The sequence below is a fragment of the Camelina sativa genome, chromosome 5 (genome assembly GCF_000633955.1).
Source record: "Camelina sativa cultivar DH55 chromosome 5, Cs, whole genome shotgun sequence".
Taxonomy (NCBI): domain Eukaryota; kingdom Viridiplantae; phylum Streptophyta; class Magnoliopsida; order Brassicales; family Brassicaceae; genus Camelina; species Camelina sativa.
Genome location: NC_025689.1, coordinates 8,863,102 through 8,877,335, shown reverse-complemented (window position 1 = coordinate 8,877,335; position 14,234 = coordinate 8,863,102). Strand labels below are relative to the sequence as shown.

At 38.7% G+C, this 14,234-nt stretch overlaps 3 protein-coding genes across 4 annotated transcripts; 1 reads left to right on the top strand and 2 right to left on the bottom strand.

Annotated features, from left to right (window-relative positions):
- On the top strand, window positions 6,207–7,259 carry LOC104789029 (putative F-box protein At2g33200). Its single transcript, XM_010514781.1, has one exon. It carries the CDS (start codon window positions 6,207–6,209, stop codon window positions 7,257–7,259), a length of 1,053 nt encoding a protein of 350 aa, XP_010513083.1.
- Window positions 7,575–10,714, bottom strand: LOC104786256 (probable serine incorporator). 2 transcript variants are annotated; one of them, XM_010511616.2, is made up of 13 exons: window positions 10,601–10,714; window positions 9,766–10,028; window positions 9,609–9,685; window positions 9,381–9,540; window positions 9,282–9,306; window positions 9,121–9,210; window positions 8,874–9,036; window positions 8,726–8,802; window positions 8,580–8,646; window positions 8,434–8,505; window positions 8,216–8,355; window positions 8,044–8,117; window positions 7,575–7,891 (listed from the first exon to the last, which is right to left on the bottom strand). In XM_010511616.2, the coding sequence occupies exons 2-13, from the start codon at window positions 10,007–10,009 to the stop codon at window positions 7,809–7,811; spliced, it is 1,272 nt and encodes a 423-aa protein (XP_010509918.1). In that variant the 5' UTR covers window positions 10,010–10,028; window positions 10,601–10,714; the 3' UTR covers window positions 7,575–7,808. The 2 variants fall into 2 exon arrangements, with proteins under 2 accessions (XP_010509918.1, XP_019101017.1); XM_019245472.1 differs by lacking the exon at window positions 10,601–10,714 and having other exon boundaries at window positions 9,766–10,086.
- Window positions 12,338–13,733, bottom strand: LOC104786255 (F-box/LRR-repeat protein At2g43260-like). The gene is made up of 2 exons (XM_010511615.2): window positions 13,331–13,733; window positions 12,338–13,255 (listed from the first exon to the last, which is right to left on the bottom strand). Exons 1-2 carry the CDS (start codon window positions 13,719–13,721, stop codon window positions 12,405–12,407), a joined length of 1,242 nt encoding a protein of 413 aa, XP_010509917.1. The 5' UTR covers window positions 13,722–13,733; the 3' UTR covers window positions 12,338–12,404.

Here is a 14,234-nt window from a genome sequence, read left to right as displayed (position 1 = left end):
TCGACCTTTGGACAACGCTTAAACGGCGATATGGGCACCAGAAGACGGTGCTCCTTCCAAAGGCCGAGTATGAGTGGAAACACCTAAGGATCCAGGATTTCAAAACCCTGGACGAATATAATTCTGAGCTTTTTAGGATTGTCTCAGTCCTTAGGCTGTGTGGTACGGTGGTTACGGAGAAGGAGCTAATTGATAAGACTTTGTCTACCTTTAGCCCTAATAACATGGTTCTTCAGCAACAATACCGGCAAACAAAGTATACCGAGTATGGGGCACTAAATGAGGTGTTACTGCTAGCTGAGCAGAACAATGAGCTGTTGCTGATGAATAGTGCTATGAGACCTCCTGGTACAGCCCCATTACCAGAAGCACACAAAGTGGATTTGGGAAAGAAAAACCCTGCAGAGCCTAAGGAGCCCAAAGAGCCCAAAGAGACCAACTACGTCCACAGAGAAAGACACTACGGCCGTGACCGTGGTGGGAGAGGACGTGGTGGTCGAGGAGGCCAGGCAGGCCGCGGACGCGGTGGTAGAGGCTGTGGTGTCTCCAAGCCACAAGCTAAGTCAAAATCGGGTTGTCACCGATATGGTATGGCAAACCACTGGATGAGAAACTGCAGAACTCCCAAACATCTTATTGATGCATATAAAGAAAGTTTGAAGAAAAACCCAGAAGCTAACTTGGTGCATCTCGATGATGAAGGAGACTTCGATCATGAGAATGATGACCTCCTTGAGACTTCTGACCTCTTCAAAGAGGATGAATGAATTTTCGGTTTTAATTTGGTTTAATTTATGCTTTGATTGATTTCTATGTATTGGATAATTTATTTGGTTTAAATTCAAGGATTTATTTTATTTTATAAATTATTTGCCTTATTGAGTTAAAACACAAATGTTGTTTTATAGAAATGGCTGAGGATATGAGTGAACTAGTGGTGGACAGTGGATCCAGCCACACTATTTTAAGAGATAAAAGATATTTTATAAACCTCACCATGAAAAATGCCAATGTTAGTACAATTGCGGGTATAGCTAACTTGATAGAGGGCTACGGCCAGGCTCACATTCTGTTGGCTAATGGCACACATATTGAATTGAGTGATGCCTTATATTCACCCAGCTCTAAGAGAAACTTATTGAGCTTTAAAGATATAAGATTAAATGGTTATCATGTGGAAACCAAGGGTGAAGGAACTAGAGAGTTCCTATACATTACAGAAAATGTAAAAGGACAAAAGAAGGTCCTAGAGACTATACCTGCACTAGCCACTGGTTTATACCATGCTAAGATTAATATGATAGAGGCTAACTTGGATAAGCAAAGAATGTTCAATGAACAGTTCACTCTATGGCATGACCGGCTAGGCCACCCGGGTTCGAACATGATGCGTAAACTGATTAAGAGTTCGAATGGGCATAACCTAAGTGAAAGGAAAGTTATCCCTAAACATCTCACGTGTGTAGCATGTGCACAAAGGAAACTTGTTATAAGGCCTTCACCAGTAAAAGTCACAAGAGAGACTTTAAACTTTCTGGAAAGGATACAAGGTGATATATGTGGACCAATACACCCATCTTGTGGGACATTTAGATATTTTATGGTGATGATAGATGCATCAACCAGATGGTCACATGTTTGCTTGTTATCCACAAGAAATCTAGCATTTGCTAAGATGTTGGCTCAAATTATAAGGCTAAGAGCACACTTTCCAGACTTTCCACTTAAGACTATACGTCTAGATAATGCTGGTGAATTCACATCCCAAGCGTTTAATGATTACTGTATGTCCATGGGGGTGAGTGTGGAACATCCTGTGGCACATGTCCATACACAAAACGGACTAGCTGAGTCCTTCATTAAACGAATACAAATGATAGCTCGACCATTGTTAATGAGATCGAAGCTCCCTGTGTCGGCTTGGGGACACGCAGTATTACATGCAGCAGAACTCATACGCATCAGGCCATCTAGTGAACACAAATATTCACCATCCCAACTATTAACGGGTCAAGAGCCAGACATTTCCCATCTCAAAACATTCGGTTGTGCCGTTTATGTACCTATTGCTCCACCACAGAGAACTAAGATGGGACCTCAGAGGAGGATGGGAATATATGTTGGATATGAGTCTCCCACCATTATAAAGTATCTTGAGCCATTAACAGGAGATTTATTCAAGGCCAGATACGCGGACTGTCAATTCATTGAGTCCGAATTCCCTATGTTAGGTGGTGAGACTAGCAAGCTGGTCAAGGAATTAACATGGAATCAAACATCCTTAAATTGGCAAGATCCTCGAACTCTAGCATGTGATGCAGAGGTTCAAAAGATTATACATTTACAGCAGCTAGCTAATCAATTGCCAGATTCCTTTGCTGACCCAAAGAGAGTAACAAAATCGTACATACCAGCTTGCAATGCACCAGTACGAATTGATGTTCAGAAGGAACACAATATTCAAGTTGCTACAGAGTCTAAAACCCGTTTGAAACGAGGTAGACCATTAGGTTCCAAAGATAAAAATCCTCGAAAGTCTAAAGGTGCAAAACAGACCGAGGTTCAGGGAATTACCGAAAGTACAGACATGGCCGCGGCAAATGATAAGGAGCCGGATGGGGTTCAGGACGCTGAACCTCTAGGTCCTGAGAATATTGATAATAATGAGATTTCAATAAATTATATCATGTCTGGAATTAAATGGAACAGAAAAGATGTCGACATTGATGATATATTCGCATACAAGGTAGCACTTGAGATAAATGAGGATCTAGAACCCACATCCATATTAGAGTGCACTCAAAGCAAAGATTGGCTTAGATGGAAAGAAGCTATTGATGTGGAGTTAAACTCTTTGAAGAAGAGAAGTGTGTTTGGTCCGATCTTAAGGATAACACCTGAAATTAAACCAGTTGGACATAAGTGGGTCTTTGTAAGAAAGAGAAATGAGAAGAATGAAATCGTGAGATACAAAGCACGGCTTGTAGCACAAGGATCCTCTCAAAGACCAGGAATAGATTATGAGGAGACATACTCCCCTGTGATGGATGCAACGACTTTTAGATATCTAATAAGTCTGGCTGTAAGAGAAAAACTGGATTTGCGGTTAATGGATGTTGTAACTGCATACTTATATGGTCCACTGGATAATGAAATCTATATGAGATTACCAGAGGGAATAGAACTCAAAGAAAAGAGTGGTTCTCGAGAACAGTACTGCATAAGGCTAGACAAATCGCTTTATGGACTGAAACAGAGTGGTCGAATGTGGTATAATAGACTTAGCGAATTCTTGGCAAAGAAAGGCTATAGGAATGACCCCATCAGTCCATGTATATTTATTAAGAAGTTTGCAAACAAAGGATTTGTGATAATAGCAGTCTATGTGGATGATTTAAACATCCTTGGAACCTCTGGGGAAATCGCCCAAACTGTAGAATATCTCAAGAAGGAGTTTGAGATGAAAGACCTAGGTAAGACAAAATTCTGTTTGGGATTGCAGCTTGAGTACAGAAACAATGGTATCCTTGTGCATCAAAAGGCATATACAGAAAAGGTACTCAAGAGGTTTAATATGGAGCTGGCTCACCCATTGACTAGCCCCATGGTTGTGAGAAGTACACAAGTGGATAAAGATCCATTTGCTCCTAGAAAGGCCGATGAAGAGTTTCTCGGACCTGAAGTGCCTTACCTCAGTGCTATAGGAGCGTTGATGTTCTTGGCTAGCCACACTAGGCCGGACATAAGTTTTGCCGTGAACCTCCTAGCAAGATATAGTTCTTGTCCGACCATAAGGCACTGGAATGGTATAAAACACGTTCTGCGATACCTACAAGGTACGACAGACTATGGTCTATATTACACTAACTATAACAAAGATGGTTTAGTTGGTTTTGCTGATGCAGGTTATCTATCCGATCCACACAATGGGAAATCACAAACAGGCTATGTGTTTACACACGGTGGTACGGCAATCTCTTGGCGTTCTATGAAGCAAACACTTGTAGCAACATCATCAAATCACGCAGAGATACTAGCAATGCACGAGGCCAGCCGTGAGTGTGTTTGGTTGCGGTCCATGACTCAGCATATACGGACGGACAGTGGATTGGAGGACAGCAAAGAAGCAACCGTGATCTATGAAGATAACACAGCATGCATCGCACAGCTCAAAGAAGGTTACATCAAGGGAGATCGGACGAAGCACATATTACCAAAGTTCTTCCATACACATGATCTACAAAAGGCCGGAGAAGTTCTTATTGTGCAAGTTCAGTCAAGTGAGAATTCAGCCGATCTCTTCACCAAATCGTTACCGACAACAACGTTCAAGAAGCTCTCGCACCAGATTGGAATGCGGAGACTTAGGGACTTGGAGTGATGTTTGGAACAGGGGGAGCAATGTGTGCTGTACTCTTTTTCCTTCACCAAGGTTTTGTCCCAATGGGTTTTCCTGGTAAGGTTTTAATGAGGCAGCATCCCCTAAGCACATTGCAGCGATCCCATCCAACATTGGCACGGTCGTTCGTCCAAGGGGGAGTGTTGTGAAACACTTAGTGGACTCACTAGACCGGCCCATATACTAGCCATGGAGTCTCGGTCCATCGGCCATACTCAGTCCATACAGCTTCGGCCCATTAGCCGAAGCCTTACTCGGCCCTTAATCTTTAAGTCGGTTTAACCCTAGTCATTGTATTCTACTATATATATGCATGTAATCCTTGGGAATTATCAATAAGAAACACAAGAGCTTTATCCCTAAACTCTACTTTCATAACACTTTTGTAATCTTCCGGGTAATTGATGACTTGTCTTTACCAAACCTTCAAACACAAACACACAAACAAATCAAAAGTAAAATTCTAATCGAAACCTTCAAACATAAACAAATCAAAAGTACAAATTCTAATCAATCTAAAAATTTTAAAAATTCTAATCAATCTAAAATAAACCTCCAAACACAAACAAACCTAAAAATTCTAATCAATCCAAGTAAAATTCTAATTAATCTAATCAACTAAAAATCCTAATCTTACCAAGTGGTTCCAGGCTCTAATGAGGGAGAGAGGATAGTGGTATACAACTCACGGCCTGGTTGGACAAGCATGTCATGCAAAGAAGCGAGTACATCAGCTGGGAGATTTGATTGCCTTACACCGTCATCCTCAGAATCAGCTTCTTCCTCATGTGAGTTTTGCGCTTGAGAACTGTGATGCGATTGAGAAGCTGCTCGAGGTTGACCAGGTTGAGAAGAGGGTGGTCAATGATTTGAGACGNAATGACTCAGCATATACGGACGGACAATGGATTGGAGGACAGCAAAGAAGCAACCGTGATCTATGAAGATAACACAGCATGCATCGCACAGCTCAAAGAAGGTTACATCAAGGGAGATCGGACGAAGCACATATTACCAAAGTTCTTCCATACACATGATCTACAAAAGGCCGGAGAAGTTCTTATTGTGCAAGNTGCGAGAGGTTGAGGAAAAAGATGCCTGATTGGAGCTTCGCTGGCAGGGGATGTTCCAGAAAAGCTCCTCGAGTTCTGGATCATATTCGTCGGAGGTGGATAGTCTCAGTAAGAAGGTGTAGGTCTCGCTGGAGGCTGGAGGATTGGGATAGGAATTCCCTGAGAATCAGTGTCTGGATCTCCCTGGTTCGCTGGCGTGAAGTCATATTGGCTGGGAAGAGTAGCGGGTCTTCCATTTGCCGTTTGTGAGGTTCCAGAGGTTCGATTCGAGGGGTTTCTTCTTCCTCCTCCTCTTTTCTTTCCTCCAGCCATCAAGGGTTTACGGTTTCGTCGAGTGAGAGGAATTTAGATCTAGGGTTTTTAGGTTTTGCCGTTTCGTATCGAAGAAGAAGAAACAATTGAAAAAAGAAATGTTAGATTAGGGTTTGTTCGGGGAAGAAAACGAATAAGAAATGAGTTTTCGTGTTTTGTTACGGCCCAAATTTTGTTAAGACCCAAATTAATTAAAGCAGTCGCTAAATAGTAGCTCTTTAGTCAATTTTTACCGACTGTCAAACTGGTCTCCAAATTAGTCGCAAATTGGCGACTACACTGCGACATTATGCATCAGTCTCCAATTAGCGTCTACTAGGCGACTATTTTATTTTAGTAGTCATTCAGTAGCAAAACAATCGCAATTCAGTCGCTAAATTTAGCGACTGTGTTTTTAGTCGCAACTTGCAGTCGGCAAATCCATGTTTTCTTGTAGTGTCAAAATCTTAAACAAAAAGGATTTTCATCGAACAAGGACTGTTTGCTCAAACTGGTACGTCGTGTCCGCAACATGTAAGCGAACTCTGTATCCATGGCGAATTCAATTGAGAAAGAACTCTAGTTTGTTATACGATCCCGAAGATGACGACAAGATCCAAGAATTCGAACATCCCGAACTTGACTTATCAGAGTATTCCACAACCAAAACCTATTGTATCGCTGTCTCCAGCAACTGCCTCCTGGTGGCAGATCTTCGTCTAAATTTCAATCTTTTGAACGTGTTTACTCGGGACAAGATTCACCTCCCGCCTCTAGAGTTATCGTTTTTTGGGATTGAACAAGATGATGACTACTTAGAGGAGTGGGAGTACTACTTCGATTGTGGGGACATGGTATCAGGATTAGCTGTTGTGTGGATTAACGAGAGAACAAGGGATTATGTAGTCGCTTGGGCTTGCAAACGAAACTTCTTGTTCATGTTCAAGAAAGGCGATGAAGCATGGCGAAAGAATCTTCAAGGCACAAAGTGTAAAGATGTGGCGTTTAAGGATAACAAGCTTTATGTGTTTACTCTTGATAACTACATCAAGATTCTTGATTTCTCTGGAGATTTCCCGAGAGAGTCCCTCGAAAACCCGTATCTTAATCATCGGTTCACCTTCGAGATGGCACGAACAGAAAGCATTTGGAAAAGGAGATTACTGGTCACGAACAAGGGAGAGGTTATGGTCATTCAGAGCTCTAAAGTGTGCAAAGAAAAGTATGTGTTTCAAATCTTTAAGATGGATTTTGAGAGTGGGAAATGGGAAAGAGTAGACTCTCTTGGAGATGAGATGTTGATTTTTGGTCATGGAGTCACTGTAAGAACATCTGTCGATGATGGTGGTTCCATCTTTTTCGTTGGAGATGATCTTTGGCTAGATCAAAAACATTGCGGTGTGTTCCATCTTGCGACAAGTACAGTCACATGGTCTGAACAAATAGGTGATGCTTACTCGGAGATTCCGCGGTGGTTTTTTCCTGGATATGCTTAAAGGACGTTGAAGGAACCGAATGGGAAAGAGTATATTCTTTAGATGAGATGTTGTTGGCTTTTGGTAATGGGTTCATCAACAGCAACAATTCTATCTATTTCGTTTCTGCTGATGTTTGGCCGCCTGTGTCTAATCCAACCTTTCAAAGTAGTACCGGTGTTTATGATCTTGCTAAGACCAAAATAAGCTGGTCTCGGTTCGCTTTTTGCTTTGTCCAACGTTCGCTGATTTGTTCCAGGATCTGATAAGAAAATATGATTAACCTCGGATTCCTATTTTCTAGTATTTTCTTCCCCCTTACTCATTCATGTTCTGTTCTGTTTACATACATCCACATTTGCGATTAAGTACAGTTTCAAGAATCAATAAATCAAATCTAGTTGAAGAACTCAAGAAATCTTTTCTTTTCCTCTGACTTCATCATAGGATGTACATTGGATTATGTTTAATGAATGAACTTGATAAGAACAAGTTTCTAAAGAATTAATGACCTCAATGATTCTGTATTAACTTCAAATAATGTGATCAGATCATTTTCACTTCATCTATCTATCTGTCCACTTCTGCTGCTAATGGTTGAGGTTGTTCATGAACTCTAGGCTGTCTCACAATAGGAGAAATCAACTTCCACACTGTATATAAAACCCATAAAAACCCAAAGTCAGTAAACAAATATGGCATTCACTTTACCGAATTGGTATAAGGATTTTGTAACTTAATCTCTCATAATAGAGCATCTGGTAGATCAAGAGCTGAAACCATTTAGTTTTACATTCTAACTTACGGTAAATCCCTGCAGCGAACCACTCGTTCACTATCTTCACCCATGTGCTTGTCCACCCAACATCAATGCTCCATCTGTGTGTGTTACATAAATAATACAAAAATTTCACAGTCATGATTCTGAGTTTTGCTGTTTCAGATGGGATTATATGCAGATGGGAATTTTTCCTTACTCTCGAGATGAATGTGAAAGGTTCCAGCTGATAAACAACATAGCAAAGTACATTGCTCCTAAGGAGAACACAAGGTGGAAGAACCCATAGCTGTATGGTATATCTTCTTCTTCTTTAGCTTCTTCTTTGCGGAACTCGAACTGTTGTAATCAAGATTTAAATGTCTCTTGCAGAAAAACATTGATTTTTTAAAGCTGAGATTGAGAATGTAAACTTACCCTGAAGGATTCTGAATCGATCCCAGTTGAAAATGTTGCCATCACGATGGCGCCTATAGCTATAAGGAAACTCTGAACAAAGGCAAAAGAAGTTAGATTAAATTTCGAAGTAAGAAAGAACTCAAGAAGAGGCTTTGAGCTCTTACCAGTACTGTAACCCAATCAGTATGACCGTTTTGGGTATGCGCATTGCATTTTATATGTAAAGGTTCACTGATACAGAACATGTACTTTAGTAAATACTTTGAAGAACTAACCAAACAAAAGTCAGATTTTGTTTTTTTCTCTTTACCTTCTAATCGCAGACCAACATAGGAAGACAATGTAGGAAGCCATGATCCCGGAAGACAAAAGTCCTCTATTCTTAACCTTTAATTCAAAGCATCAGCATTCGAAGCATTGTGTTATCAATATCATCAAGCAAAACTTAGGAAATGTACCTTGGAATGCATGGAGATAACCATCATAACGGTTAGAATAACAACAGTGCATGAGATGAAAAACATATTGAGGACACAAGCAGCATAAAAGTAGTACATCACTGCGATCCCGCAAACAGAACCGATGTAGAATACTGTTGACATGACCAATCCAAAAGAGCAGCTGCAGAAAAAACAGTATTAACTAGCAGTTGATATTTATCCACATAGAGAAAACGCTTTTGTAATGACTCTGATACTTGCTTACCTTTGCTTTCTTTGGTCATGAGGCATCCAATAGTTATTCCACCAAGTGATGAATTCAATAACACTTACAAGTTGAAGACCAAGAAATATCCTGCAACCATAGAAAATGATATGAGAATCATGTGTTTATCTCTAGAGAGCAGCTTTGAAAGATGATTTTACCCTGCACCAACACGCGCGATTTCCCCTGTAAAGAAAACATCATTGTCATGATCCAAACCGATCAGATCAAATGGGAGCTACAGTTAGACAGAAACATACCGTAGATTTGGATGTAAAGCTGAGGTATGAAGAAAGAAGCTACCATGGCTAAAACCAGCAAGAGAAACTTGAAGCTCCAGTAATTCGAGTGCCAACTGTTTTGAAATTCGTGGAGTTTCGTTGTGTTCCATGTTGAGAGGAACATAACAAGGTAAAACATCTTAATTGTTAAGGATACATAAAACCTACACATAACAAGGTCAAATATTTCATATTTTTGCAGGATACGAAACATCCTAAGCTCACGCGGAGTACTCCAAGCGTATGGAAACAATCACTTCCTTCAGGTCCGCAACTACTGACATCTGCATTTGATGATTTCAACTCATAACTATCTTTAAATTCAACATTTAAGATATATCTCAAAAAGTTTTATGACTTTTACGTGGAAGCAAGGCTAGAGCCTTTTGTGCGTAGTCACGGATGAACCAAGCGCATAGGTTTATAATCAAGAAGATGGTTCCGTAGATATAACGAGCTCTCAAGGACTTGTTTTTCTCTTGGTAGCAATAAAGACTCCTCTGCTCTATTTCGCTTATGAGTTCATCTAGATGAGCAGCCTCTAAATCATCAGGACTGACCTGCAATGACGTCGTCCGTGTAGCACCAGCTTCCGCTGTTCCATTCATTGTCAAAACCTACAAGAGACTGAAAATCGAAAAACAAGAAAAATACTGAAAAAAATGTAGAGAATAATTGAATGCTACTTTGCACTATACAGAATTCTAAGAAGTAAGAACTAAAGCTCTCTTATCTAATAATCAATTCTTATCTCTAATCAAATGTATTTAAACATTGAATTAAGAAAGTTTTCATGTTCAAAACAGAGCTAAATTTACCTTAAAAACAGGACTAATAGATAAAGACAATTTGAAAGCGTTGAACTTTCATGATATTTTTTTTTTTTGACTTTTTTTTATCCCATTTAGGCAATGTTGCTCATGTTTAGCGATTTTGTAAAGTGTAGTCAATAACATTATTATCATCCTCAAAAAAAAAAACAAAAAAGAGACATTTTTATTCAGAAATATACGCCAATGATGTCTCTTCTAACGCAACACAATTCCGCCTAGTGATTAATAAAATCTCTAGAATCTAAAGGCAAGAAAATAAACATACAATTTTACATATCAAAAATATGAACTCCAAAACAGAGAATCAGACCCATTATATCAGTAATTAAAGAAAAATAATTTAAATTTCCGGTTTAAAAATCTGACCTTTTTTTTTGTCTCTGGTTGGAATTTTGCTTATGTAAAATTAGACACAGAAGCTAGAGACTGAGAAGAAGATTAGGGAGATGAAGTGTGAGTTGAGTGTTCTCTGACACACGATAATCACGCAGAGAGTATAAAGAAGCAGCGGTTCGAAAAACTCAAGATTTTAAAATAAAATAGACATGCTTTGGTGTGATTGCATGTAACGATTCCATTGTACTGACATGTGCACTTCTGTTTCTAGCCGTACGATTTGATGACCTCTCCTATCTTCATTTTCTTTTTTGACCTATTTTATTATTTTTATCTCCAAAAATGTAGTAAAGAAAATTTTGAATGGAATATTTCAAAAGAAATTCATCTCCGCTTGAGTGTTGGGTTTTTTTTTTTTTTTTGGTCAAAGAGTGTTGGGTTTTATGTGTAATGATTTTAGTCACATCACATGAAACTTGCTAATTGAGAACTTTGAATGTTTGTCAATTTAAACAATTAAATAAGAAGAACAATTCCCCGAGCACGAGGAAATGGTTACAATGGACAGCCACGTCGTGTTTTTCTTTTTGGTGGATTAATAAAACGAACAAATAACGTGGAACTTTCTTAAAGTAAAATCCATGATTACTTGTGGTTTAACTACAAGTTTTGGAAGTGTGTTAATCAACAACACGAGACATTAAATTTTCTTGCCTACACAAAGATTTAGTTTTCTCGTTAAGCTAATTCATCATCAACCTCCAAACTCTTCTTCATTCTTTATTTATCCCAAAACAATTTGACTAGTGACTCGAACTACAAGTCTACAAGTTTAAGAACATTCTTAATGTTTCATTTGATTTTGTCATCTAGTTTAGTGGATTTATACTGTTCTTACGTACAGTAAATCTATGATTACTTGTGTGGTTTATCTAGAAGTTTTGCAAGTGTGTAGTGTGATCAACCAAGACATTAAAATCAAATCATTGGACATGGATAGTTTGACCAATTAATTAGCCAAATCACTCTGTTCAATCCGAAATTTATTAAATTAACAATTACGTTTCCTTGATTATGGTTTAATGGCATGCTATAAATAGGGCAGATTATGGGAATGGTATGGACAAAAGACGTGAAGACAAAAAGAGTTTGGTTAATAATCTTGACTTTTTATTCACTACGCGATTTTTGGACCGTGTTAAGTAGATTTGCCTTTTTTCGGGTAACATAATTAAAGCATTAATCAATCTACTACTCACTTGATCCATAATTAAAGCTTTTTTTTTTTTATCTACTGCTTTCAAAGGAAAAACTCTTGTAGATTTTCTTGCAAGTAACCGGATATATATTGCCTCTCTCACGGTACTCTCGGATTCTCAAATCCTGGTGTCACTCATCAACGCTAAGAAAGATACTACAGAGCTTTAAGGGATCCTCCATGACATCGCTCTGTTATTTAACTCCTTTGCTTTCTATCTCTATTGCTTTTATGTAAGGCAGCCCCTGTGGCTCTGTCAAATTCCTCCTTACTTGAGTTGTGTAAGACCCTCGTTTTAATTAATCAAGTTTGTATTTGCCCAAAATTAAAATAAAGATTCACCAAACTTCTTAGATAAGATAATGTTTATGCAATTGGGGTGACTAAAGATTCACAAAGGCTCTATCACACTTTACCTTAATTATCCTTAACCTTGTTTTCGATTACATTACTCCAAGCAAAACATATTCACTTAAATATTTTATAGACAAGAGTGAAAAATAGTACCATAATAAAAATACTACTATCTAACACCTCGCTCGGGCAAGTGATCTAAATACTAATAAAATCCCATGTCTAAGAAAATAAAACAAGAGCCACAAGAGCCAAAGCAGCGGTGGTAAGCAAAACATTTGGGGTTTCGAGTCGTCTTAGAAAATCGGATATCTTCTGGAATCTCGGCGGGTGATCTAGATATTGCAATCCATATGTCCTGGTTTCGGGAACAGAATCCGAAATTCGTGGAAGTGGAAGCAAATTCTCAACAAAGGGAGAAATAACACAAATGCCTCTGTGGACGACACGCACCTCGTCAGTCTCTGGATAATATTTGAATAGCCTCTTCTCATTATCATGGAAGAGAAGATTCCCACGCTTAGAAACAGCGACTGGCCTAGTCCAAAACCACAATGGCAAGTCCCACAACATCATATTAATTGAGCACATCTCTTTAGGGAATAAACGTATGGAGTAAGTGACACTCCATGTTAGTTCGTGTGCATCCATGGTCCATATCTTAACATTCCAATGAAATCTCGTAGTATAGGTTAAAGCTAGTGCTAGACGGTCTTCAAGGTTCACTAGTTGGCCTTGGCCTGAGCCTGAATTTTCGTAAACTTCATCAGGTCTTGGGACATCACGAAACTCTTCCGTGTGAAGATCGAAAGCTAGTATCTTGAAACTAACGATAACTTGTAACCAGTAGATGGAGCCATCAACACAAGCGGACTTGTTACTATATCCCATATAGTAAGGAGGAGGCGTACTCAGTTTCCGCCATTCCCCAATGTTAACATCAAGAATCTCGCAGTAACAGTGTTGGTAATGGTAACTATCGAACAAAAACCTCACTACTTTATAGCTCCCACTGACTTTATCCCTACCAAATCCCATCGTCCAACATCCAGGGAATACATCAAACCTTGCATCTGCGAATTTTTTTCCCAAATTAAATTCAATTTTATCCCCCAATCAAATTAAAATGATAAATAACAGATATTTACCGACGTGCTTCAAGCTGTCGATTATGAGTGGATCTGGTCCAGAAGGGAATCTAAGGAATTCTCCGGTGGAAGGGTTCAAAATGTTGATCCAGCCAGGTACGGGGATGCAAAGCAGACCGTCACATGAAAGCGACGGACGTGAGGCGACATCGCAGTTTAGGTAGATCATCTCGACCTCTTCGTCCCCTTCGAACAGGTTTCGGTCTCCGGCCGCCATGATTTTCAGCTTCTTTGGAACTTTCTTCGAATTCATACGCCTCTCCGCAAAGCTCCTCGACTCCAGTGTTGATCTCCATTGTTTTGATAAGGTCTTGAATCTGAGGATTGATTTCAGTGGCAGTTCTAGCAAGATTTCTTCCACTAGATCGTCGGGAACTAGGGGGCACATCATCGTCGGTTTAGCTTTTTTTTATCCGAGTATTATAAAATTCAAATATAAGATCACTCTCTATTTATTCTATTTATTGGTACACTTGGCATTTCTTAAAAAATTCAAAACATTTTAAGCATTACTGCTAAATATTGAATGAATTTATTTGTTATAAAGAAACTAAATCCAAATTTTCAGCATTCTTATTAAAAAACCACAAATACTCTTTTTGTATCATAAATAAAGGATGATTTTCTAAGATTTTTTCTTTTATCACAAAGATTAATTTTCTGTATACTTTTATCAATTAATGCTAAGAAATTGTAGATTTCAAAAACCATTAAATGAGAATTAAAAAGTTTGATGGATTACTATTGGCTACTAATTATAAAAATATGTTATTATAAATAAATAATGCACTTATAGCTAAACATTAAATCTTTTTCTTAACCATTGTGAAAATCTTAAAACATCATCTATTGTAATACAGAGAGAGTAAAACACAATTAATTATATACATTTAACTCAGATTTT